General features: G+C 34.2%; 1 protein-coding gene across 11 annotated transcripts in view; it reads left to right on the top strand.

Moving 5' to 3' along the window:
• The window catches only part of ANO5 (anoctamin 5), an 89662-nt gene that overhangs the window by 23633 nt on the left and 38925 nt on the right, over nucleotides 1-27104 (top strand). For 8 of the 11 annotated variants that reach the window (XM_063641911.1, XM_063641910.1, XM_063641907.1 and 5 more), the window contains 5 exons: nucleotides 6394-6507; nucleotides 11277-11345; nucleotides 12612-12896; nucleotides 18446-18559; nucleotides 21694-21809. In XM_063641911.1, coding sequence (XP_063497981.1) covers nucleotides 6394-6507; nucleotides 11277-11345; nucleotides 12612-12896; nucleotides 18446-18559; nucleotides 21694-21809 — 698 coding nt within the window. Of the gene's footprint in view, nucleotides 1-3557; nucleotides 3600-6393; nucleotides 6508-11276; nucleotides 11346-12611; nucleotides 12897-18445; nucleotides 18560-21693; nucleotides 21810-27104 lie in introns of all 11 variants that reach the window. The other 3 variants (XM_063641909.1, XM_055282128.2, XM_055282127.2) reach the window with 1 other exon arrangement.

Raw genomic sequence — 27104 nt, 5'->3', positions numbered from 1 at the left:
CTATTCTTTCCAATCATTTGTGAGAAGCAAGAGGTCAAGGGAGCTCTTTAGTTACTGCACGGGACAAAAAGCAGGGTGGAGAGGAGTGGAGAGCGAATGTGCTGGGATAAACCAACGGAATATCACTGGATATGTTTTTGGGTTAAAAAATGGAGTCTTGCAGTTTCTACTGTGATTATTATGACAGAAAATCAGTATCAATTATTTTATAAATAGAGAATAATTAATGTAATTTAAAATTCTATTTGAAACAAAATAGTGAAAAGTGGATAAGCACCTAAATGGTTACACAGATTGTCAGTATAGAAAGGTCACTAAAGCCACTAAATGAAATGTAGAAAGATGGAAACTATTATGCTTAAGAGAACCTATCTTAGAGTGACTATTGTAGGGGATTGGACAGAATTTTTTGGTAAGTATTTGGAGTTCAGTAAGCAAAAAATGGGAATGAAAAGACAAGCTAAAGGTTGCTTAAATAATGACAGGTAGGCAATTAACAGATTTTGAAGGAGTATGGGCCTTGTTAACCTCAAGGATGATATTCTAAATATTTAATAACTGATATGGCATAGGCACAAACCAATCAGAAGGAGCCTTTGAGTAAAATGACAAGAAGCAATTAGTATGAATATTAGCACAGTATTTATAATTGATCTGTGCATATATTTAGGTATTATCACCTTATGATTCAGTCATTAATTCAGTCTCCTAGTGATTTCATCCAGTTTCATGGCTTTAAATACAGTTGATATGCCATCTCAATTCTCAAGTTTCAAGTGTAGCCGTTTCTCCTCAACTTCACTTTTAAATATCCAAATGCTTTCTCAGCATATGCATATGGATGTCTAAAAGCTATCTCAAGATGAATATGTCCAAAATATAATTCTTTATCTTCCCCTACAAAAAAACTGCTTGTCTGAAGTCTTTCGCATCTCAACAGCAACACACAATGTATTCTTTTCATTGCCCAAGTCAGAAATTTAAAAAAGAAGTTTTCATCTTCATTGGTTCTACATTAGATACAATAAAATGCACCCATTTTAAGTGTGTAGTTTGATGAGTTTTAAAAAACTATAATTTATGTAGAAGATTTCCATTACCTCAAAAAGTTCCCTTTAGTGGTTTTCCTCCTACCCTATTCTAGGCAACCACTGATTTGTTTTTCTTTCTAATGTAATATATAAATGGGATTTTACAGTATACACTATTTTGTATCTGGCTTCTGGCTGCTTTTGCTCATCACAGTGTTTCTAGCACTCATCCAAAACTCCAAATATTACTAATAAATTGATTCTTTTTGAATATATCTGTACTAGAGATATTATTGTTTACTTTATTTTATCGCTCAGTAATATTTCGTTGTATGGATATACTGAAATTTACTTGTCCACTCATCCATTGATGGATATTTGGATAGTTTTCAGTTTCAATACCATTATGAATAAGGCTGTTACGAACATTCATGTAAGAAGTGTTTTTAGAGATGTATGTTTTCATTAATCTTGGGTAATTTCCTAGGAGTAGAATTTCTGGGTCATGTGGAAAATATAGGTGTAACTTTATGTAAAACTGTCACACTATTTTTAAAAGTGGTTGTACCGTTTTTTATTCCTACCAGCAATGTACAAGAGTTCTATTTGCTGTACATCTTCACCAACATTTGATATTGATATTGATAGCTTTTTAATTTCAGTAATTCTATTGGATAGGTAGTAGTATCTTGTGATTTCAATTCTCATTTCTTTTTTAAATAATGATGTTGCCCATCTTTTCATGGGCATATTGGACATTCATAGATATTCTTTTATGAACTGTTCAAATCTTCTCTGCATTTTAAAAAATTGAGTTGATTATCTTTGTATTGACTTGTAAGAGTTGTTTATGTATTCTGGATGCAAGACCATTGTCAACCTTACTTACTGTGAACATTTTCTTCCAGTTTGTTGCTTGCCTTTTCGTTTACATACAGTGTTTTTAGAAAAGCACATTTAGAAGTATAGAAATTCAATTTCTCGTATTTTATCTTTTATCATCCTTGCTTTTTATGTTCTATTTAAGAAATATTTGCCTATGCCAAAGTAGGGGAGATTTTCTAAGATTTTCTTCAGTTTTATAGTTTTAGTTTTTATGTTTAGGTCTATGATCCATGGAAGTCATAATGTGGCCCTGCATGGTCCTTTAGTGTGGGACTCTTTCATTTCTCTTAACAATTCTTTAACGAATTTAGGGAAGACATCTGAGAAGAATAATAACCTGTGAATCTCATGAAAGACACCAAGAAAATAAAAATACTGAGATGAAAAATTTCAGGCCATCAGAATAATATAGGTTAAAATATATTTTATGCAATGACCAACATTTGTCTTGTATCTTTTGTATTTTTAAATAACAGCAATATTAACTCCTCTGTGTACATATAGAAGACGTTAGTTTACAGGGCAGGAATTTTCCCTCCAATGGTCACCAGTTGCTTAGACTTCTTCAGCCTATTTCAGGAAGAGACTAGGTTAAGTAATTGTACTGGATTATCTATCCATGCATTACACTATAAAATACACTCAATTATTGCTCATTTATGCTATAGGTTTGGTTTTCTTTCAAATATAGTTGATTATCCCAGATATTTTTAGGTAATTGACCCTGTATTTTAAATAATGACCATGTAATTGAAGATTGGACACAACTCAGCATTTGAATAACTGAATGACTTTATGTATTCTATTATATTGCATGCTCATTAAATAAAAAAAAAACCTGGGTAAACTTTCCATACTACACATCATCTCAGTATAAATGTAGTAATTTTACTTTCTTTTCCTGGTATATGCAGGCATACTTAACAAAGTATCTATTTTACTTTATATTTTTATTATTTTCATGTTTTCCTTTATTATTATTATTTTTCTCTTCTCTTCCTTAACTACATCCTTTGCAGGGACATGGATGGAGCTGGAGGCCATTATCCTTAGCAAACTAACACAAAAACAGAAAACCAAATACTGCATGTTCTCACTGATAAGTGGGAGCTAAATGATGAGAACATATGGACTCATAGAAGGAAACAACAAATGGGATCTTTTGGAGGGTGGAGGATGGGAGGAGGGAGAGAAGCAGGAAAAATAACGACTGGGTACTATGCTTAATAAATGGGTGATGAAATAATCTGTACAACCAATCCCCATGACAGATATTTCCTTATGTAACAAATCTGCACATCCTGCACATGTACTCCTGAACTTAAAAAAAGTTGAAATAAATAAAATAAAATATAAATCCACAAATATTTATTATTTTTAGTCACTATTTAAAGAATTTAGGAAAATCTACTTGAGTCTTCTTATTTTCTTTACATCTTTATTGCTTTCTTCCCATTTTTTCTTCTTTTTTCCTTGCTAATTTCTATCCTCCAGTTTGAAATATCACACACACACACACACGCACACACACACACTTATAAAATGATCATACCGAGGGTTAGTTTGTCTGTGTCTGTTTTTTTGGAATCTTCACTGTAATTCTGGGCAGAAAGTGCTAATTCTTTATTGGTTGCTTCACAGCCTGCAAAGCGATTCAATTTGTTCCTGAGGCGGCGGCTTATGGTAAAACCAGTGCTGAATGATGCTGCTTATGCTCTGAATGGCTGCAGTGGTAGCCTTAGTTGTTTTTCTTCTAATGAATACTTTCATTTGGTGGAACATTTCACTAATTCCTAGTCCCCAGGCAACTGAAGTTTAAGAATAGTGATTCTTAATTTGTTCTGGATTTGGATTAAATCTATAGATCCTCTTCCTAAAATGTATACACATTCTCACACACACACACAATTCATACAGTTTCAGAGGTTTATGAGCTCTCAGCAGGAATGCAGGGTTTTATTTTGTTTTGTTTTCACATGGAGTCTTACTCTGTCCCCCAGGCTGGAGTGCAGTGGTGCAATTACAGCTCACTGCAGCCTCGACTTCCTGGGTTCAGGTAATCCTCCCACCTCAGCCTTCTGAGTAACTGGGACCACAGGGGCACGCCACCATGCTCAGCTAATTGTTGTATTTTTAGGAGAGATGAGTGGTTTCACCATGTTGTCCAGGCTGGTCTTGAACTCCTGAGCTCAAGCAATCATCTGGCCTCAGACTCTCAAAGTGCTGGGATTACAGGCATGAACCACCACACCCAACCGGTAATTCGGGTGTTTGAACCACAGAATAAGTACATCCTTTATAGAGAAGCCACTCAGATGTTTACATAATTACAAATAGATATTCTAAGGACAAATCAAATATAAACATAAATGCACACACATACTACCAAATATATTTATATTATGTTTTGAGCAAAACAAAAGCATGATGTGTGTTAGTAACATTCAGTTTTATGTGACAGAATTATCAGATTTTTCTGCCTCAGCCTTAACTGATTTTTATTAGTAGTCCTGAGACACGTCCCTCATGTTGACTTACAAGGCTCCCAGTGATTTTTTCCCATATTTAAAACAGATTTACAGTGTATCGTCAGGGTGTGATATAATGATAGAAATTTGTGTTTTCCTAGCTAGCCTTTGGATTTCAGAAGGACAGTATGTATACCTATTTTTGACTGAGCGCTCCGGAAAATCACTGGAGTTACTATTCTCTTAGCTACTTTGTCTATTTTCTAGTTGTCAAATACTCTGAATATGAGTTTTGTTAATTCCTATGCGCACATGTTCTGTCACCAGAACTGCTCTTTGTGTACCCAGATTTAGCTTATGTAAACAATACAAGTACCTGTAAATATATTAGTTTTTGAAAACAAAACAAAAAACAACAAAAAACCCCTCTATCATACAAAATATGACTGTCACATACTTAGAGCAAGAGGACTATGTTTTTCTTCTAATGTTTGAGCTTTGATTTTATTTAGTCTAAGTAGTATATTATTTCTGCCTGAGTTGCCTTCCAAGAATTTTGGTGAATTTCATAAGATGCTAACACTGTGATGATTTATAAGAGTGCCAATGATTTGTTTTTTCTTTCTTTTCATGTTTTAGTGATTTATAATCAAAGTATAGTGTGATAGCAGTTTTATTTTTCTCAGGTTCTTTTATTTTCTTTTAGGAAATAGGAGATGATTATGTATCCTTTGGCTGAGATGAAGAGAACTCAGACATAACATTTGAGTTACTATATTTTGGCACATAATCTCTAGGTTCCCTAGATGTTTTTTTTTTTTTAATTCTTTGTTCCCTTTTCCACACATTTCTTCCTGTGCATTGGGAGCTAGTTTTTTTCTGAGACACATCAGCTTTGCATCAGCTATGTAAATGCACTTACTTTGTTCATAGACCACAGATCAAACATGAGACTTATGGCTTATTCACATATAACTGACCCTCATCCATTCCCCTTTCTGGGAGGCCTGTCTCACCTGACTTGGGGAAAAAAATCCCATAGGGTACAATAAAAGAAACTCATGAATTAATAGAAACACTAGTTGTGAAAATTAAAACCATACAGTTACTCATTCACAGGTGAGCTAAAGCAATTGGAAAATTATCTCATTGACAGCCATTGTATTATCTATCTGCATAATTCTAAGTATAATAATACATGTAGGCTAGTAGGAATATTAAGTATTAGACATAAACTTTAAAGAAAACCAAATCAGTCAAACATGAAATCTCTTTCTTCTGAAGCTCTCTCATGTTTTTGCTGTTTTTAAAGTGAAGGAACTAATGAACTAACTACACAACATGTGAAAGTTGAACTTGTAAGTGTAATTATTATACTGAGATAATTCATGCAAATTTAAACAAAGGATTGATTTTTGCTCACCTGGGAAATTGATGTTGAAGGGCGAGTTGCATGAAACCTAACTTGTGATGCCAGCTAATAAGCTACCTGCTTTCTAATATTTAATTGCACCTTGATTTTATTTTAATCCTTACAAAGTTGAATTAGGAAGTGACAATTTTATAAAAAAGTAGAATAAACATTAATCATAAGTTTATTTTCTTATGGTGAGACTCCATTAATTGGTCTGTAGTTAATTATACCCCCAAAGTTGTGTGTAGCCATGAATTATTTAGTGGACTAAGTGATATGTTGTTTAATGAAGAGAACAAGTCAGTCTCTGAATGTGCATTTTTGGATCAATTTATGCATATATTCATTTCATATTTTGGTATGTTTGCAGCATTTTTGTTGTATGTGCATGTAGTTAACATGCTTATTTTCCTCCTGAGTCATTATTGCTTAATCTTTTATATGGAATTTCACTTTATAAAACAAAGCATAATCTGTTGCTGAAAACTCTGGTTATTTGTCTCGACTTGACTAAATTATAAATAATTCCTTTTGTGCTTTTGCCATTTCAGAATAAAACTATAATTTACAGTTGTGTCATTTATGTCTCCTGCAGTTTCAAAAAAATCAGCAAAGCAAAGATTCTATCTTCTTCCGAGACGGCATTAGGCAAATTGATTTTGTGCTTTCCTATGTTGATGACATAAAGAAAGATGCAGAGTTAAAGGCGGTAAGTGCATTGTAAGAGAACTGGGAATAATAAAAAGAAGCACATTTTATAATTTCACATGGATATCTGGATTGAATTATGTTGTAAAAGTGAAAGGCCCTGAAGTGTTACTGAAAACTGAAACTGAATGATATAACTGTAAAGTAGGCAGCCTAAGAATAGACATGTAAAATCAATGTTATTTTTTGGATATTTTGCATTCTAACTTATTTTTCTTCTTCCAAGTAACTGATTCTCTTTATAGCTCACTTTAGATAATAAATGTAACATCCAAAATTTGAGGTATGTGTCTGAATATAATAATTACCTTTTGTATGATATTTTCATTTTGGAAATGTATGACTAATCCATTCCTCCAGGTATAGCTTTTATATTGTACTGTAGTCCTGATTCTGTTTTATTTGTATTACACATCACTTTATGAGCTTATTTATTCATGTTTTTACTTGTTTGCTGTCTCCAACACTATAAATTAAGTTTATCAGGCCAAGCACTTTGTCTTGTTCATCGCTATGTACCCAAATCCTAGAACAATGGTTGGAGTATAATGGATGCTCAATAAATACTCAATATTTGAAATCATAAATTAATCCATTTCTATACACATATATGTATGTGTGCATACACACACATTTACTTATGTACTTACAAAATAAATGTCATATAAAATAAAAATAAAAAATAAAGATATTATTCCCACAAGACTCTGTACATATACAGGTCTGCCCCTTTTTTCCACCCACTGCCTGGAAAGCCGCCTACCAGGCCTCTGAAACTCATGACCCATCATCATTTTCATCTCTTCTCTGAACATTCGCTTCAAACCTCTTTGAGGTTTTTTGCTTCCCATAGCAGTCCTCTCAAGTGATGGTTACTTTTCTTTACACAACATTTCCCTAGAGATGGGGTAAATGCTGCTTGCCCTCCTTGTATCTTGTTGATTTTACTGTGTTCTCCTTCACTTGTCCCTGAAATTCCTGATATTTAAATCTCATCAGATTTATTATTATCCTGCATTGTTTTTGTCATTTATCTGTCTCTGCATCTTCTATTCCTCAAAAATTTTAGCTCCTGGATCACTGTCAGTCTTTCCAGCAATCTTTTGAAATCATTGATAGTATCAATTCATACTTAGATGCTTATTTTGACACTCTGGCTTCTCTGTTCCTTGAACTCCCTTTTCCAATGATCTTAGCTTCTACTCAGCCATTCACTCACCTAGAACTTGTCATTACTAATAACTGCAACTCTTTATAATTTTGTTTTACACGTACAACTGTCTGATTATACCTCAAATCTTTCTGATACATATTCTTCCTCTTTCAACCTCACCAGGACCAGATAAGATGCAATCATCTTACTGCTTTTTTGCTGCTCTTATTCCCCTCTCAATCTTTATTCAGCTTATGTCTCGTGGTCAACAATTGTAATTACTCTGCTACATATCCCATCAAGTCCCTTGCCCCTCTCCCAGTTGTACTTGACAAAACAACAACTTTAGTTAAACCCAACCCCACCTACTACATGCCAGCACACATGCAGAAAGGAAAACTTAGAATTTACTGACTGACTTTACCTTATATTTGCGCCCATGGACCTTAACTGGGTCCTTATGCTGTGTGGCAATCATACTTTCCTTCCATATTCTATTGTCTCCCACTTTCTTAGATGACTATTTTATAAAGTTTTTTTTCTCTCCTCACACCTCCAACACCTCCTTCCCATCTTCAAGCTTAGCTGATCACATTTTTCTGCTTCATTGAGAAAACTGAAGCAAGAAGAGAAAACCTATAAATTTCTACCACCACATCTGTCCATCCACCAGGACTTTTGCCTGTGTAAGCTATCTTACTTTCTGTTACCACAGACAAACTAATTGTCCTTCTACCTAAAGCCAACTCCTCCACTTGTGCCCTGCATTCTCTTTCTTCTTGCCTACTATTCAGGAGTGCCAAAGACAACCCTCAGGTTTAGGGGTTCATTAGAAAGGATCACAGGACTCAGTATATAGTCATGCTTATGGAGATGTTTTATTACAGTGAAATGATAAAAAGCAAAACCAACAAGGGAAAAAGCTCATGGGACAAAGTCTGGAGGAAACCAGGAGCAAGCTTGTGAGAATTCCCTCTCAGTAGGATCACAGAATATACACTTACATTTTCCAGCAACAATGTATGAAAACACATGTGAAATATCTATTGGGCAAGCCCATTAAAGTGCCCTAGGTTTTTATTAGGGGCTAGTTACCTTGTCACCTTCTGCCTAGCACATACCAAAATTTCATACTCCAGAAGGAAAGCAGATATTCAGCATAAATAACGCTGTTTGTAAAAACAGTACAGGCAAAATGAGCCACTCTTATCAGTTCTGGGGGTGGAGGGAACTCTTCAGAAAAGCAAGTCCCAGACACTAGGACCAACCTTTCTAAAGTTGTAGGCAGGCCTTTCTAAGGATAGCAGTTTAATGCCTGCTTTATTAACTCTTTTCTGTATACCTATTTTGGGATATTGCTCTGAAAATTAGTTCCTCTTTCTCCTAAATTATATTTGATATTCTTTACTGGTCCATTTTCTTCAATGAATAACTAGGCTGTTAATTTTTCTATATTAAAAAGGTATGAATAAAAACCCTCTTTTTGTTCCAGTTTTCCTATTAGCTACTGTTTCTCTATTTTTTTCTACTCAATTATATATTAAACCTATTCCTTTCAAGCCTTCATCCCAACCACTCTGCCTATCTCCTTGTGTAAAATCCAGTGGTCAAGCCTCAGCCCTCATCTTACTTGACCTATTAGCAATATTTAACACAGTTGATCCTTCCCTTTTCTATTGTGTATGTTCTTCATGTGGCTTCTAGGACTCCACATTACCTTAGTTTTTTTCTTATTTCACTAGTTGCTGCTTCTCAGTCTTTACTTCTCCTAAATCTCTTATTATTAAAGTGCCTCAGGGCACAGTCCTTAATCCTCACCTTTCCTTATCTTACACTGATGTATTTGATGATTCTTACAGTTATAAAATCATATATCTTATGATTTTATATATATTAATCATACAATCCCAGAATTTACTTTTCCAGTCCACAATTCTCTTCCAACTGTGCATAACTAAATGACTATCCTACATCTCATACCTTCAATAAGGTACTGGCATAACAACAGACACACAGACCAATGAAATAGAATAGAGAATCCAGATTTAAATCTATGAATTTAAAACAAGCTCATCTTTGACAAAGGGGCCAAGTGCATAATACAATGGAGAAAAGATAGGCTTTTCAATAAATGATGCTGATGAAACTGGATAACTATATGTGGAAGAATGATACCAGACCCATAGTTCTTAACATACAAAAGATCAAATCAAAATGGATTAAAGCTTTGACTCTAAGACCTGAAACTATGAAACTACCAGAAGAAAACACTAGGGAAATACTCCAGGACATTGGTGCAGACAGACTTCTTGTGTAAGACCAGGCAATTAAAGGAAAAATAGACCACTGGGATTAAATCAAGCCAAAAAGCTTCTGCACAGCAAAGGAAAAGTGCCCATTGTTGGATGAATAGATAAAGAAAACGTGGCAAATACAAATAATGGAATATTTTTCAGCCATTGACAAAATGAAATACTATCATTTGCAGCCATCAGTGAAACTGGAAACCATTATGTTAAGTGAAATAAACCAAGCACAGAAAGACAAATGTCATATGTTCTCACTCACATGCAGGAGGTAAAAATGTGAATCTCATGAAGATAGAGTAGATTGGTGGCTACCAGAAGCCAGGAAAGGGAGGGAGAAGGAGGGAGATAAAGGGGGAAAAACAATATAATGTATTTATTACTACTGAACTGTACACTTAAAAATAGTAAAGATGGTAAGTTATATATGTATATTTTAACTCAATAAAAATGTTTTAAAAAGAAAAAATACTTTTTTTGTCATCAATACATTGCTTTAATAAAGGCTGGGTGGGTAGTTCACACCTATAATCCCAGTGCTTTGGCAGGCTAAGGTGGGAGGATCAGTTGAGGCCAGGAGTTCAAGGCCAGCCTGGGCAGATAATGAGACGCAGTCTCTATGAAAAATTTTTTTAAAAATTATCCGAGTGTGGAGACACCTTCTTGTAGTCCCAGCTACTCAGGAGGCTAGGAAGGATCACTTGAGCCCAGGAGTGTGATGCTATAATGTGCTGTGATCACAACACTGTACTCCAGCCTGGGTGACAGAGCGAGACCCTGTCACTACAAAACGAACAAACAAACATGAAAAACTAAGCACCCAAGTGGTTGTTTTCAGTAATGACCTATAGTTAAATTTAAGTTTACTTTTTGCTAAGTGAAGCCATTTTGTCCTTCAGGATTAAAAAGTCTTGATGACATATTGGCTTAAAATTCCATTAAATGTATAGTTTATTTGAAGAGTATTGATCTTTGTAATAGTGAGTCTTTTCAACTTGCAGCATATGTCTCTCTGTTTATAAAGTTTTTTTTATAATTTATGTTATTCAGTAAAGTTTTGTACATTTCTTCAGATAGAGGCTCTGCGTATTTCCTAGTGATTATTCCTGGATATACTGCATTTTTGTAGTTGTTGTGAATTATAGTACAAGAGAAAAGCAGTACCTGACATTCAGATGGAGCATTTTTATATACAACTATGGGAGGGGCAGAGAGCCATCCAGAGTCACATCCATTGTATATTGAATCTGTCAATACTGAGCAAATAAAACAAAAGTGTTCTGCATAATTCTGTTGATTTTTTTGTCATAGGAAAGAAGAAAAGAGTTTGAAAAAAATCTCAGAAAAACAGGTCTTGAGTTGGAAATAGAAGACAAAAGGGTAAATGTAGTTGATAATTTATACCAGCCTCTTTAATTTAAGTGTTGTTTTCTCCTATTCTGGCCTTTGACTGGATAGACTCTGTGTTTGGGGGCAATACAGTAGCTCTTTTGGCTAGAGATATGTGCACCAGGATGATAGTGCCTGTAGTCTTACAGGTAAGTAGATGAGTACTGTGAATATGCAGTAATAAATGGAACACTTTATAAATTGACACAGTTTGCATCAGGATACAAAGAAAAAGAAGATGTGGACTTTTTCTCATAACAGTTTCATTTCGAAGTCTGCCTATAATCTGGTACCCTAAATAATTAACCAGGCTGTCTTGCAGCTTAACCTGCTGTTTAAGCCAAGACATTCTTTCTGTTCATGAATATACCAAGTTTTCTTTTTAAAGTCATTTATTTACTGTTTTTCTAGAATTTCCTTCAAAATTGTTTTTAAAGACCTATTTAATATCTCACCCTATCTATGAAATTTCTAATAGTTCCAGCCTGGGCAACATAGCAAGATCCTGTCTCTACAAAAAAATAAAAAATAAAAAATTAGTTGGGCATGGTGCCTGTAGTCCAGCTACTTGAGAGGCCAAAGCAGGAGGATTGCTGGAGCCCAGGAGTTTCATGGTTGTGCTGCTGCACTCCAGCCTTGTCAACAGAATGAGGCTCTGTCTTAAAGAAAAAGAAAAGAAAAATAAAAGCATTACTCTCTAGTTCTCCCATTTTCAGTGAACTAATAAATTATTATACCACACAATCCATAATTTCTCCTTTGCCATGAACCTTTGTTATCTAAAGTTCTTCCTCTTTGTGTAGGCTAAACAAAGAAGCTGGGTAAGAAGAGTGAGTGCGTTTTACAGTTTATATGTATCGCTTATATAACCTAAGTAAAATTTTGAGCTTATAGCTAGTTACTAAAAACTTAAGAAATTGCCCAGAACCACATAGGTAATTGTGGATTTAGAGATGAGTATACATTGACCATGAAATATATGTTTAAAAAATTCTTTCTCTGCGTGTGTCTTTGTATGTCTCTCTTTCTGTCTTTCACATATATACACATGTTATATGTATATATATACATGTTTTTGTAACTGTAACTATATGTTTTGTGAATTTTGTTTTCTCAAAGTTTTGCCTGAAAACTTCAAAAAATTGAAAATGCTTTGATGTGTTTGAGATTTTATAAAATATTATTTATTTTATTTAATCAGCTCAATAACAAACTGATCAGTAAGCTTTCTGCTGTTTTGCCTTTTTTTTAATGCAGGACTCTGAAGATGGAAGAACTTATTTTGTCAAGATCCATGCCCCTTGGGAGGTATTAGTTACCTATGCTGAAGTCTTGGGTATCAAAATGCCTATTAAGGAGAGTGATATTCCCCGCCCTAAGCACACTCCTATAAGCTATGTGCTTGGACCTGTAAGACTCCCACTGAGTGTGAAGTATCCCCGTCCTGAATATTTTACTGCACAATTCAGCAGACATCGGCAGGAGCTCTTCCTTATCGAAGATCAGGCAACCTTCTTTCCATCCTCATCAAGAAACAGAATTGTAGGTAGAGAAGACCTTTGGGCACATCCCTTCAAATATGAGATGTATGCTTGTGTGTGCTTTTATACATGTGCAGATGTCATACCATTTCTGCAAGGTGTTTCTGTATAGGATATAAGCATTTGGTGATATTGGGCAGTTTGAAAGTGTAATTAGACCACATAAACGTATTACCCTCCCTAACTCTCAAACTGTTGTTTAAAAATGAGTGGTTGATGGTATGGATGTAGTAAAGAAAGAGATGCTATACAATATTGGAAAAAGCAATTAATTGAGAGCTAGAAGACTTTGATTTTGTAAGATCTTTGTAAAATGGTTTTACAAACTTGGAGTTTGGTTTTATACAGTCAGTGCATAGTAAAGGAACTATTTATCATTCCAAATGGAAATGAAATGTTTTAATTCCTATATATATGGATAAAATTTGAGAAACCTCAAAACTTTTTTTTCCTTCATTTAAAACTATTTTCTGCCTTCTAAATAGTATTGTTTTCTCTGCATTTGAAGTCCTAGGATCTTTAAGTTTCCCATTAAAAACCTCTCTCAGAAAGAATCATGGTTTTGTGCCACTGTTTCTTTGTGCTTAGACTGGAATAATATCCACTTCATAGGTTACCCAGATAATTAAATTAGTTCAGACATAAAGAGCTTTGAGCAGTGCCTGGCTTATACCAAGTGTTCAACAAGTGTTAGATATTATTATCGTTGTTTATCTGGCTTTCAGAGGGAAAAAAAGGTTGTATGTTACCTTTTATACCTTGCTTATTTTAAAAAAATTATGATTGACACATAATTGTACATATTTATGTGATAAAATGTGATGTTTCAATACATGTATACATTATGTAATGGACAAATTGGGATAATTAGCATCTCCATCATCTTAAAATTTTTCTTTTTTTTGTGATGAGACCATTCAAAAACCTCTCTTCTAGCTATTTTGATACTGTATTGTTAATGTTAGTCATCCTACTATGCAATAGAACACCAGAACTTATTCATCTTATCTAACTATAACTTTGTACCCATTGACCAATCTCTCCCCATTCTTTCCTCCCCCTACCTTTTCCCATTCTCTGCTAATCACTATTCTACCCTCTACTTCTATGAAAACAACTTTTTAGATTCCACATATGGCTGAGATCATATGGTGTTGATCTTTCTCTTCCTACCTTAATGTCCTCTAGGTTCATATTGTCAGAAATGACAGCATTTCATTCTTTTTATGGCTATATCTAGCCATAAAATTTATTTAATTCCATGTGTACACCTTTTCTTTCTTCATTCATTCATTGATGGACATTTAGATTGATTCCACATCTTGGGTATTGTGAATAGTGCTACAGTAAACATAGGATAGCAGATATCTCTTAAACATACTGATTTCATTCCCTTTGGGCATATACACAGTAATGGGATTGCTGGATTATGTGGTAGCTCTATATTTAATTTTTTGAGGAACATCCATATTGTCTTTCATAATGGCTATACCAATTTGTATTCTCATCTGTAGTGTGTAAGACTACACACTCTCCACGTCCTCTCCACGTCCTCTCCAACGTCCTCTCCAACACTTTCTCTAGGTACTCTCCAACACTTGTTATCTTTTGATTTTGTTTATTAATTTAATCATCAGGGTTGTAACAATCACAAGATTCTTTTCCTTGAGATTACTTACTTTATTTTCCTGAGGAATTAGAGGTCTGATTCCATGTTTTTTCTAGTTCCTAATAAATATTTTAAAAATTCACTGACAGGAATAGTCAACAAAATGTAATTCCTAGAATTGAGGATATGAATCCACAAACTAAAAATGTTCTTCCTTTTTTTTTTAACCGGGATTAAACAACAACAAAACCTAAGTCAGGATTTATGGGAATAACGAGCAAATGACATGGAAACAGAAGACCTTATTTCAAGTCGCAACTCTGCTACTTTCTAAATATGATCATTTCTCTTAAAACAAATAATGATAATACTGACATGATTGTGAAAATCAAATGAAATAATGTATGTAATGCACTTTGAAAATGGAAAAGTATTTTAGAGATATTTGTTACATTGAAAAATTGTTCATAAAAAGCCAGTGAACTCGTAGGAACAAATTAGGAACTTGATCAGGAATAGAAATGTCAGTATTCATTTACCTCTACTTGTTCTTTGTGAACAGTGTCAATACCTTAGTCTAATTCAACTTTAAAGCACACTTTATCTTCCTTCATAGTGTAGCAGTCTTGTTCTTGCTTTATTGAGGAAGATATTTGAGAGGTTAATGTAGACAAAGTCCCTTCCGTTTTATCCTCATCCACAACACTTGTTTCAATGGATAATCAAACTGAATAATATTACAAAAATATCTTACATTAATATAGAATTTCATACTTTTCAAAGCATTTCACAACCATCATGGCATCTGAGCTTCACAATATATAGTAAATAGTATATAACCCATATATGTGATATGTTTGTTTATATATACACCAATATGTAGATTTGTGAATGTGTATATGATGAATATATATGATTATGTGTTTACACCTTTTATTGTGGAAAAAGGTTAGACTTTTTAACATTAACAAAGCTCTAGATTTATCCAGCTGTGTCGGTGAAAAAGCTTACACTATCAATATGAGATATAAATTGAACATATGGCCAAGGAATTTCTATGTGTATAGAAAGAGAAACAAATAAGATACATCTAATCATTTTAATTACAATGTCCTCCTTAAAGATAGAGAATTAATTTTTATAGAACACCAATTTTCTGGAAAAACAGAATTTAAAAAAATATATATAAACTTTATTTATCACAATAAGCTTTCTCAGGGTCCAGCCATTTTTTGTGAGTGATCATAGCAGCCATTTAGTCTTTCCCTGAGGAACTGAGGGTCCTGGGAATCTAACCATGGCAATTCAGTCTTACTTGCATTATTAACTGAAGAAAAATGGATGCCCCTTCCACACATTTTAAGATTAAGAAACAAAAAGAAGTCAGACTGAGCCAAATCAGGACTGAAAGGTGGATGCTTAATGATGTCTCATTGAAACTCTTGTAAAAATTGCCCTTGTTTTATGAGAGGAGGAGCAGAAACATTGTGCCTGTGAAGAAGGGCTCTCTGCTGAAGCATTCCAATGAGTTTTTCTGCTAAAACTTTGGCTAATTTTCTCAAAACACTGTCATAATGAGCAGAAGTCATTGTTGTTCAGCCCACCAGAATGTCAACAAGCGAAATTCCTTGAGCATCCCCCAAAAAAGTGTTGCCATGGCCTTTGCTCTTGATTTGTCTGCTTTTGCATTCCCTGAACCACTTCCACCACTTGGTAGCCATTGCTTTGATTGTGCTTTATCTTCAGGATAACACTGGCAAAGCCGTGTTTCATCTCCTGTCATAATTCTTCAAAGAAATTCTTAAGGGTCTTGATCTTACTTATTTAAAATTTCCATTGAAAACTGCTTTTGTCTGCAGGTGAACTGAGTACAACAATTTTCACACCCATTGATTGGAAAATTTGCTCAACTATAATTTTTCAGTCAGAATGGTGAAAGCTTAACCAGTTGAGATATCTGTGATGTTGGCTATTATTTGTGCTGTTCATTATTGGTCGTCTTCAATTAGGGCATGAACAAGGTGAATTTTTTCCTTGCAAATTGATGTGCATGGTCTGCTGCTGTGGGTTTCATCTTTGACATTATCTCATCCCTTCTTAAAATGAGTTATTCATTTATAAACTGTTGATCTCTTTAGGGGGATTGTCTTCATAAGCTTTTGGTAAAGGATCAGTGAGTTCACCATTCTTCCCCACAAGCTTCATCATAAATTTGATATTTGTTCTTGCTTCAATTTTAGCAGAATTTATGTTGCTCTGACAGTGGCCCTTTTCAAACTGATGTGTCCTTCTTAGTCCCTCAAACTAAATCCTGTTTGGACATGTTATAACAAGTTAGTATGAGTTTAATTTTGTGCCAAAAAATGTGAAAACCACACATATCTATTTTTCATTAGTGTTTTGAAGACCCCCTTGTACTCCAAGAAAAAGGAGGTGGGGGAAGTCACTTTCCCTTTTGGCACCAGGAAAAATCTAGTTCTTTTACGTCTATCCTTACCCCTGCAGTTTCTTCCTTTTGTTGTTATTAACAGTTTATGGTAACAAAGGCCAGACACACTTCACTTCCTCCAAATTCTCATTCTTCGTTTTATAAGTGGTTAGCTGAACTGTTTATCCCCATTGATCCATCAGAACGAGCAGTTGACCTGACTTGACCAAACTTTAATTAAGCTTCGCTTCTCCCTATAGAAACCTGAACATTGACCTACCCTCAACTTGAGCCAATACTGTCATGTATAGCAACTCCTCCTTAACACAAAGCATGATAATCCCTGACACTTGCTTACTTCTCCCTATGAATGAAATCACTTTTCTGTCTGACCTTTCAGATGTTTGCAGATCTCCTGAAACTTTCGTTCTATTGCAGTAGTCCCTCTCCATCTTTTGCAACAATTTTTTCAAATAATGTATTTTCAGGCCTAAATTCAGGTTTTTTTTTATTTTAGAATACTATGCTTTACTTATTATCATAGCTTTATAATACATCTTAATACCTGGTAGTGCAAATATTTCCACTTTGTTAACATCCCAAGATAGAGTTCTTATTTTGGTGAATCTTTCCTAAGGAGATAATCTAAAATATGTAAAACAGGTCATATTTATGACATTATTTATAAAAATTAAAACTACCTTGCATAAATTATTATCTATTTACTGAGATGGAATATTGAGCTGCTCTTAACATGAATGATGAATTTAGATGATGATGATTCAAGAACTACAACCATTTCCAATCAAAAAGTCCTTGAATGGTGAAATGTAAAAGAAACGAAAGGTAGGGGACTATGTATAAAACAGTGCTGAAAAAAACAAATTTAGCAATTAGAAAGAAAGAAATTTTGAAAAGTTGCTGGAAGATAAAAAGCAGATGAGATTGAATTCACAGAAATACAAGAGCAGAGGATACCAAAGCCCAAATTATATTCAGGATAAAACTCATAGAAATATGCAAGTTGTTGCAAAGTTGCTGTAGAGATAGGATCACTTTGGCTAATAAATTCAGATATCAGGTAAAAGGCCTTGTAAAAATAATTGAAGAAGTTTTCAAGACAGCTTGGATAAATATCAATTCTACTCCATATTTCCCCAATTGAACTGTTAGTAGTGACATTAGTATCCTACTTGAAGCCCTAATTATAGTAGAAATTCTGGCACAAAGAACTAAAGAGGAGGTTTGGACAGGAGAAGCAAAATAAATTATGGTCTGTTCACCCCTGCACCCCATCAAATGAATGGGGAGCTCTCAGACTCAGAAGCTAAAATATCTGCAAACTCCGTATAATCCCACACTCTACATCTTCCTGACAACCAAGAGAAGCTTCCTTCTATATTTAGAGCCTGCATCTACATTCAAAGTAGACATTGTTAAATTGTGATTGAAAGAAATGTGGAAAGCATAAAGTTCTGAGATGTGATAGTGTCTCTTTGCACTTACCTTGTAGGTGTACTATATTCTTTCAAGATGTCCTTTCGGCATAGAAGATGGGAAGAAAAGGTTTGGGATTGAAAGACTGCTAAACTCTAATACTTATTCATCTGCCTATCCACTCCACGATGTATGTATAGGTTTGATTATGAAAATCTGAGCTTATTTTCCTCCTGCCATGTTCATTACTGGGAGAGAGAATCTTCCTTTACTTCAGTTGCTTAGTTTTCTTTCATGGTGGGAAAATCCCCAAAGACTTCTTGGTTCTGAGCTGAGAGCTTTACCAGCTATGCTGAGATATATAATAAATGTATCTTTGAGGTTTCAAATGGACATTTATTTTAAAAACTTTTACATTTGCACATGACTTTTTATTAGAACCCATTTTGAAAATAGCAGTCACATTAAAAGGACATTTTAGAACATAATATTTGGAAATTTCTATCTGAGCCCATTAGTTCTTTTCTCATTTGTAAAGTTTTGAAGCTTTAAAGAATTTAAATTACATGCATTCACATATTCATTCATCAAATACATGGTTGGCTTCAATTATATGTAAAGCATTCTGTTAGGCATTATTGGAACACAACCATGAATCCAAGCTCATAGACTAGGACTCTCCTAGAAATAAAGCATGTGTACAACTACAGTATAAACTAAAGGCTTCAGTGCATAAGAATGCTTCAGATGTTATGACAACTGATATTCAGAGGAATGTTTTTTGGGGGCTGGCAAATCATTGTACAAAAACATTGAGTTTATAAGTTTAATAGGGAAGTGACATTTTACATGATTCACCTGTTGAACCAAACCTGAAAACTTGGCCTTGGACCAATACTCAGCCTAATTTCTGGGTGTTTTTGATGGAAACCTTCTCATTTGAATAGCCAGTGTTTAAATTTCACCACCTATTGGCAGTGGAAATCCTGGGGCTGAATGTGTACATATTCTACTTTGAGATCATCCCTTGGAACGTCTATTTTTGTTGTCTCTTTTGTTACAGTTTTACTCTTCCATACTTAAAAAGACTTTTTGGTGATGTATTCTCTTTGTAAGAAATATAGTTCTCAGTAATAGAAGAAACAAATATTTCAACTGAAACAAGTGGCAGCTAAATAATTCCCCATTTTTTTGAAATACAGTGTTGCTGTAATACTTCCCAAAAGCCCAAAGCCAAGCTCTTCCTTTTATAGGACTTAGTCTGTTGTGCTAGTTTTCCTCTATTAATATTTAATTTTTGTTTTGTTTACTTTTGTTTTTTGAGATGATGTCTTTCTCTGCCCCCCAGGCTGGAGTGCAGTGGTGCAATCTTGGCTCACTGCAGCCTCCGTCTCCCAGGTTCAAGCAATTCTCCTGCCTCAGCCTCCAGAGTAGCTGGGATTACAGGCACACACCATCATGCCTGGCTAATTTTTGTATTTTTAGTAGAGACGGGGTTTTGCTATGTTGGCCAGGCTGTAATTGAACTCCTGGCCAATATTCAATATTTATTCAGTAGTATGAGAATTTACACTAGGTCGGTTCCACACTGATTAGTTTTTCTGTAAGAGTAGAGGAAATTTTCCAAAATGAGTCGCCATTTTCAACAGGAGTGTCAATTTAGTAACTTAAGTATTAGAAAAAACAAACAGCTTCTTCTTTTTTTCAACAGCCCTTGAACACATATATAGTACATATCCACTGAGGATTGGTTCCAGAACCAATCCACGGACCCTTGGATACCAAAATCCCAGCATGATCAAGTTCATTATATAAAATGTAGTAGTATTTGCATGTAGCCTACACACAGTCTTCAGCATACTTTAATTCATCTCTAGATTATTTATCATACCCAATACAATGTAAATGTAAATAGTTGTTACACTGTATTATTTGTAAATTTGTGTGTGTGTATGTGTGTTTTTACTGCTGTTTAAAAATATTTACAATCTGCTGTTGGTTAGATTTGTGGGTGCAGAACCTGCAGATACAGAGGGCCCACTGTCACAATTTTTTTTTTCCTGGGGCAAAGAAACTCTTAGGAGATTATAGATTATAAATAATAACATGGACATTTGGTAAAGCAGAGAGATCTAAAGTAGGTTAATAAACACTTTACACTGCATTCTGTCAATCTTTCTTCACAAAAGGGCTCATTCTGTTTTTTTTTTTTTTTGGAAGATTTTGAGTTTTTTTAAATTAATTTTTAGGGTATTAATTCTATTCTTACAATGCCATATCATAAAGCCAAACTAATGTCTTCAGTCATCAGCAATTTTAAACTATACATGTAGCCTTTCAGTAGAGTCATATAGGCTCATTGGAAATTCAATGTCACTGAGCTATCACTAGAGATAGCTATAACTTACTGTTGATTTTACTTTTTAATCTTTCTTTTATTCTGAATGCAGTGTTAGGCACTGGATTTTCCCTTATGTGCTTTACAGAATCATTTTTCAAAATACCCACAGAGGCTGCTTTTTTGATTGTTTAATTTCTTAAGATTCAGTTGGATTACCTACAGAAGAAGAAAAAAGTTGGAAACTGGGTGATATAAAATTTAACACCTTATCATATAAAGATTTTCACACATGCCAAATTTTAAACTGGATATTTATTCAGTGCTGCCTTCAGCAGTTCATTTGTCTGCAGTAAAAACAGAATATCTTAAACAGCCACAGTGTACACAATACTTTGCTAGGCCATGAACATATATTAATAATATTAGTCAGTATCTAACAATGGGAAAAGAACTTATGCATGAAGCGATACTGAGCCCCTTAAATGCTAAAGTTTGTTGTAGTATTTTAAGTTCTTTGGGAGGTGGCTATCAGTGAGGACAGAATGGGAGTCTCTTCCTGTAATAGCAGTATGACTTTGGATTAGTTGTTTAATGTTCCTTGAAGTTTAATTTTTTCATCTATAAAAAAAGCATTAGCCCATTTCTAAAGTCCTATCCAGTTATGTAGTGATATGGCTCTCTGGGCCGTGAATATTATATTAGGATTTGAGTAGAGAAGAAAGGGCATTCCAGGTGAAAGAATAGCTTGAGTAAAGCCAAAGTCTTAACATTTTTACTTGTATTTTGAGATAGCTTTGCGTGATAATTTAATAAATAAATATTATTATAGTTTGTGAAATAATTTCACATCAATTGAATATGAAATCTAAAAGTAAAAGAAAACATACCCTTGTTTACTAACCTTCTTAGAAGAGCAGTGTTTATTTACTTCGCCTTTCTCTTTTGCTTCGTCTGTTATGTACCCTCCTCTTGAATATCTGCAGGGCCAATATTGGAAGCCATCAGAACCTCCCAATCCTACCAATGAAAGATACACACTTCACCAGAATTGGGCACGATTTTCCTATTTCTACAAGGAGCAGCCTTTAGACTTGATTAAGTAAGTTTCATACACAGGATCAGACCAATTAAAACTTGATAATGTGATTTTTATTCACAAAGACATAATATTCTGGGTTTTTTTACTGCTACTTTTGCCCACTACATTTCACAACTTCTTGATTTCATATCTACAGTATCAATTAGCAATTCATTTAGGAGAATGTTGTTGCTAAATTGATGAAAGACAACAGAGATAGTGTGGTGGTGAAGAGGTTAGACCTTAGCATTTAGCTAGGTTGAATTCCAATCCAAGTTCTGTCTCTTGAAAGTTATATAAATTTGGTCAAGTTACTTAACCATTATGAAAATAGGAATAACAATATTACTACTTTTTAGCATAGTAGTTATAATATCTATACTATCTGTAAAATAGGAATAGCAATATTACTACTTTTTAGCATAGGGGCTAACACTTAGTGTTTAATACATATTAGTTTTTGTTTCTCCTGGAGTCCAGAAATTTGGAACATAAGACAGAGGTTGTATATGGATGTTGTGTGTGTGTGCTCTCAGTGAGCTGTGAAGACGTTTGTTCTATGACCTCAATCGTTTAGACAGTTTCATTAGCTAAGCAAGAAGACTATGGTTGCAGGTTATCGCTTTAAAGCATAGCAATACTACAAGCATACAAGATATTAGGAGACTTACATGATTTTATTCAATGAGCTATTAGATTAGAGATCTCTTGCTACCATAGGCAGTGTTTTTTCCTCGATGATTTATACTTGCATTGCTATGTTTACACAGCATCACAGTATCTGTTTCATGAGACTGATTTGAATGGATCCATCCAAATCAGTTGAAATGTTATCTCAACAGTATGTTTAAGTCAAACTAGAGGACACATTTTGAAAAATAAATGTCAGTCAGTTTATAAACTGGGGCTTTTGATAAATCATGCAAACTCTTTCTTGAATGGCTATTTTAAATGTTTTGAATAATAATCATTTAATACGTTAAGTTATAAAACTAGAATATTTATCAAAAACATTTCAAATAATTAAGAGATGAACAAAGTTTTAAGTGAAATTCTACCTTCATCAAACCCCACAAAAATAACTAGGCTTGATTTGGATAATATTGATTTAGTCCTGTTTTTGTTTTCATGAATAAAAAAGCAGAAACTTTTTTTTTCTGAGAGCAATGGCATCTTTCTCTTCTCTTTCATGCCAAGATTTTTCTTTATTCACTAAATAGTATATTACTGATATCCTTCTATGAATACACAAAGATCTATCTGATACTATTTAGTGGAACATAGAATACCTTATTATAAATTTCTCATAATTCATTTATTGGTTTTTCTATTGAAAAACATTAGGCTGTCCCAATTTTTTTATATAATTTCAACTTTTAAATTTTAGATTCAGGGGTATACATGCATGTTTTTTTATGTGGGTATGTTGCATGATGCTGAGGTTTGGGGTACAGATCCTGCCACCCAAGTAGTGAGCATAGTAACAAATAGGGAGTTTTTTAACCCACACCCCTCTCCCACACTACCTCCTCTAGTAGTCACCAGTGTATATCGTAGTCATCCTTATGTCTATGTGTATTCAATATTTAGCTCCCACTTACAAGTGGGAATATGCAACATTTGGTTTTCTGTTCTTGTATTAATTTGCTTAGGATAATGGCCTCCAGCTGCATCAGTGTTGTTGCAAAGGACATAATTTTAATCTTTTTGATGGTTGTGTAGTATTCCTTGGTTTATATATACCACGTTTTATTTATCTGCTCCACCATTAATGGGCACCTAGGTTGATACCATGTCTTTGCTATTGTAAATAGTGCTGCAATGGACATATGGGTGCATGCGTCTTTTTGGTAGAACAATTTATATTGCTTAGAGCATATACCCAGTAATGAGATTGTTGGGTCAAATGGTAGCTCTGTTTTAAGTTCTTTGCAGAAGCTCCAAACTGTTTTCCACAATGGCTGAATTAATTTTCATTCCCATCAACAGTGTATAAATGTTCTCTTTTCTCCACAATCTCACCAGCATCTGATATTTCTTGACTTTTTAATCACAGCCATTCTGACTGGTATGAGATGGTATCTAATTGTGGTTTCGATTTGCATTTCTCTGGATTAGTGATCGATGAGCATTTTTTCATACGTTTGTTGGTTGCCTGTATGTATTTTGAGAAGTGTCTGTTCATGTCCTTTGCAAATTTTTTAATGGGGTTATTTGGATATTGCTTGTTGACTTGTTTGAGTTCCTCACAGATTCTGGATATTAGACCTTTGTTGCATGTGTAGTTTGTGAATGTTTTCCCCTATACTGTAGATTGTTTACTCTATTGATAGCTTGTTTTGTTGTGCAGAAGCTCTTTAGTTTAATTAGGTCCCACTTGTCAACTTTTTTTGTCGTTGCAATTACTTTTGGTGAGTTAGCCAAAAATTATTTACCGAGGCCAATGTAGAGAAACATACTTCTTAGGTTTTCTTCTAGGATTTTTACAGTTTGAGGTCTTACTTTTAAAACTTTATTCCATCTTGAGTTATTTTTCTATATGGTGAAAGATAAGGGTCCAAGTTTTATTCTTCTGTGTATTGCTAATTAGTTATCCCAGCACCATTTATTGAATATGGAATCTGTTCCCCATTGCTTGTTTTCATCAGCTTTGTTGAAGACCAGATAGTGGGAGGTGTGCAGCTTCATTTCTGGTTTCTCTGTTTAGTTCCATTGGTCTATGTGTCTGTTTCTCTACCAGTACCATGCTGTTTTGCTTACCATAGCCTTATAGCATAGTTTGAAGCCAGGTAGTGTGATGCTTCCAGTTGTGTTCTTTTTGGTTAGGATTGCTTTGGCTATTTGGCCATTTTTATGGTTCTATGTTAGTGTTAGAATAGCTTTTTCTAATTCTGTGAAAAATGTCATTGGTAGTTTGATAGGAATAACATTGAATTTGTAAATTGCTTTGGGCAGTATGGCCATTTTAATGATAGTGATTCTTCCAATCCGTGAGCAAGGAATGTTGTTCCATTTATTTGTGTCATCTCTGATTTCTTTCATCAGTGTTTTGTAGTTTTCCTTGTAGAGATCTTTCACCTCCTGGGTTACCTGTATTCCTAGATATTTCATTTTTTGTGGCTATTGAAAATGGGATTGTGTTATTGATTTGACTCTCAGCCTGAACATTATTGCCATATAGAAAGCTACTCACTTTTGTCCATTGCTTTTGGGTCCTGAAACTTTACTGAACTCTTATCTGTCATTTATGCAGTCTAGGAGACTTTTGGTGGAATCTTTAGGGTTTTCTAGGTATAGAATCATTTGTCAACAAAGAGAGATAGTTTTACTTCTTCTTTTCCTATTTGGATGCCTTTTATTTTTTTTCTCTTGCCTGATTCCTCTGGCTAGGACTTAAGTACTATGTTGAATAGGAGTGGTAAGAGTGGGCATCTTTGTTTTATTTCATTTCTCAAGGGGAATGATTCCAGCTTTTGCCCATTCACTATGATGTTGGTCGTGGGTTTATCATAGATGGCTCTTATTACTTTGAGGTATGTTCATTCAATACCAAGACTATTGAGGGTTTTTTAATCATGAATGGAAAGGGATGCTGAATTTTATCAAAAGCTTTTTCTGCATTTATTGAGATGGTCATATGTTAATAGTTTTTTCCCTTAATCCTATTTATGTGGTGAATCACATTGACTTATTTGCACTTGTTGAATCAGCCTTGCATCTCAGGAATAATGCCAGCTTGATCGGATGTATTAACTTTTTGATGTGCTCTTGGATTTGGTTTACTAGTATTTTGTTGACAACTTTTGTGTCTGTATTCATCAGGGATATTGGCCTGACATTGTCTTTTTGTTGTTGTTGTGTCTCTGTCAGATTTTGGTATCAGCCTGGTGCTGGTTTCATAGAATGAGTTAAGGAGAAGCCTTTCCTTTTTGAGATTTTGGAATAGTTTCAGCAGGGTTGTTACCAGTTCTTCTTTGTATGTCTAACTGCTAGTATTTGGGTGTGAATTCATCTGGTCTAGAGCATTTTTTGATTGGTAGATTTTTAAATTAATGATTAAATTTCAAAACTTATAATGGTCTCTTTGGGTTTTTACTTTCTTTCTGGTTTAATCTTGGGAGCTTTTGTGTTTCCAGGAATTTATTCATTTCCTCAAGATTTTCCAATTTATGTGCATAGAATTTTTCATAATAGTATTGGAGGATTTTTGATTTCTGTAGGATTAGTTATAATATCATCATTGTCATTTCTCATTGGACTTATTTGGATCTCCTTTTTTTCTTTGTTAATATAGCTAGTGGTCTGTCTTATTTATTCTTTTGAAGAACCAATTCTTGGTTTCATTGATCTTGTGTCTAGATTTTTGCATCTCAACTTAATTCAATTCTTCTACAATTTTAGTGGTTTTTTCTGCTAGCTTTGGAGTTGGTTTGTTCTTATTCTCTAGTTCCTCTAGGTGGAATTTTAGATTGTTATTTTGAGGTCTTTCTTACTACTTAATTGAGGCATATTAGTGCTATAAATTTTCCTCTTAGCACTGTGTTAGCAGCATCCCAAAGGTTTTGGTAAGTTGTTTCCTATTTTTATTAATTTCAAATAATTGTTTGATTTGTGCCTTAATTTGCTTATATACTCAGGAGTTATTCAGGAGCAAGTTGTTTAATTTCCATGTATTGGTGCAGATTTGAGATATCTTGGTATTGATTTCCATTTTTAAAGCACTGTGGTCTGAGTATGTGCTTGATATGATTTTGTCTTTTTTAATTTATTGAGACTTGCTTTATGACTAAACATGTGATCTCTGAGAAGATGAGAATATATATTATGTGATTGGTTAGTGCTCTGTAGATGTCTATTAGGTCCAATTGGTCCAGTGTTGAGTTTAAGTCCAGAATTCTTTTGCTAGTTTTCTGCATCAATAATCTGTCTAATGCTGTCAGTGGGATGCTGAAGTCTCCCACTACTATTATGTGGCTCTCTGAGTATTTTTATAGGTCAAGAAGGGCTTGTTTTATAAACATGGGTGCTCCATTGTTGGGTACATATATATTTAGGATAGTTAAGTCTTCTTGTTGAATTGAGCCCTTTTTAATTATATAATGGCCTGATTTGCCCCTCTTAATTCTTGTTGGTTTAAAGTCTGTTTCATCTGATAGAAGAGAGACTCCTGTTGTTTTTGTTTTCCATTTGCATGGTAGATCTTTCTCCATCCCTTTACTTTGAACCTGTGAGTGTCATTAGAGGTGAGACGGGTCTCTTAAAGACAGCAGACAGTTGGATCTTGTGTTTTTATCCAGCTTGCCACTCTATGTCTTT

The sequence above is a fragment of the Symphalangus syndactylus genome, chromosome 6 (genome assembly GCF_028878055.3).
Source record: "Symphalangus syndactylus isolate Jambi chromosome 6, NHGRI_mSymSyn1-v2.1_pri, whole genome shotgun sequence".
NCBI lineage: Eukaryota > Metazoa > Chordata > Mammalia > Primates > Hylobatidae > Symphalangus > Symphalangus syndactylus.
The sequence above is the reverse complement of the archived record's forward strand: the minus strand, read 5'-3'. Positions and strand labels throughout refer to the sequence as shown.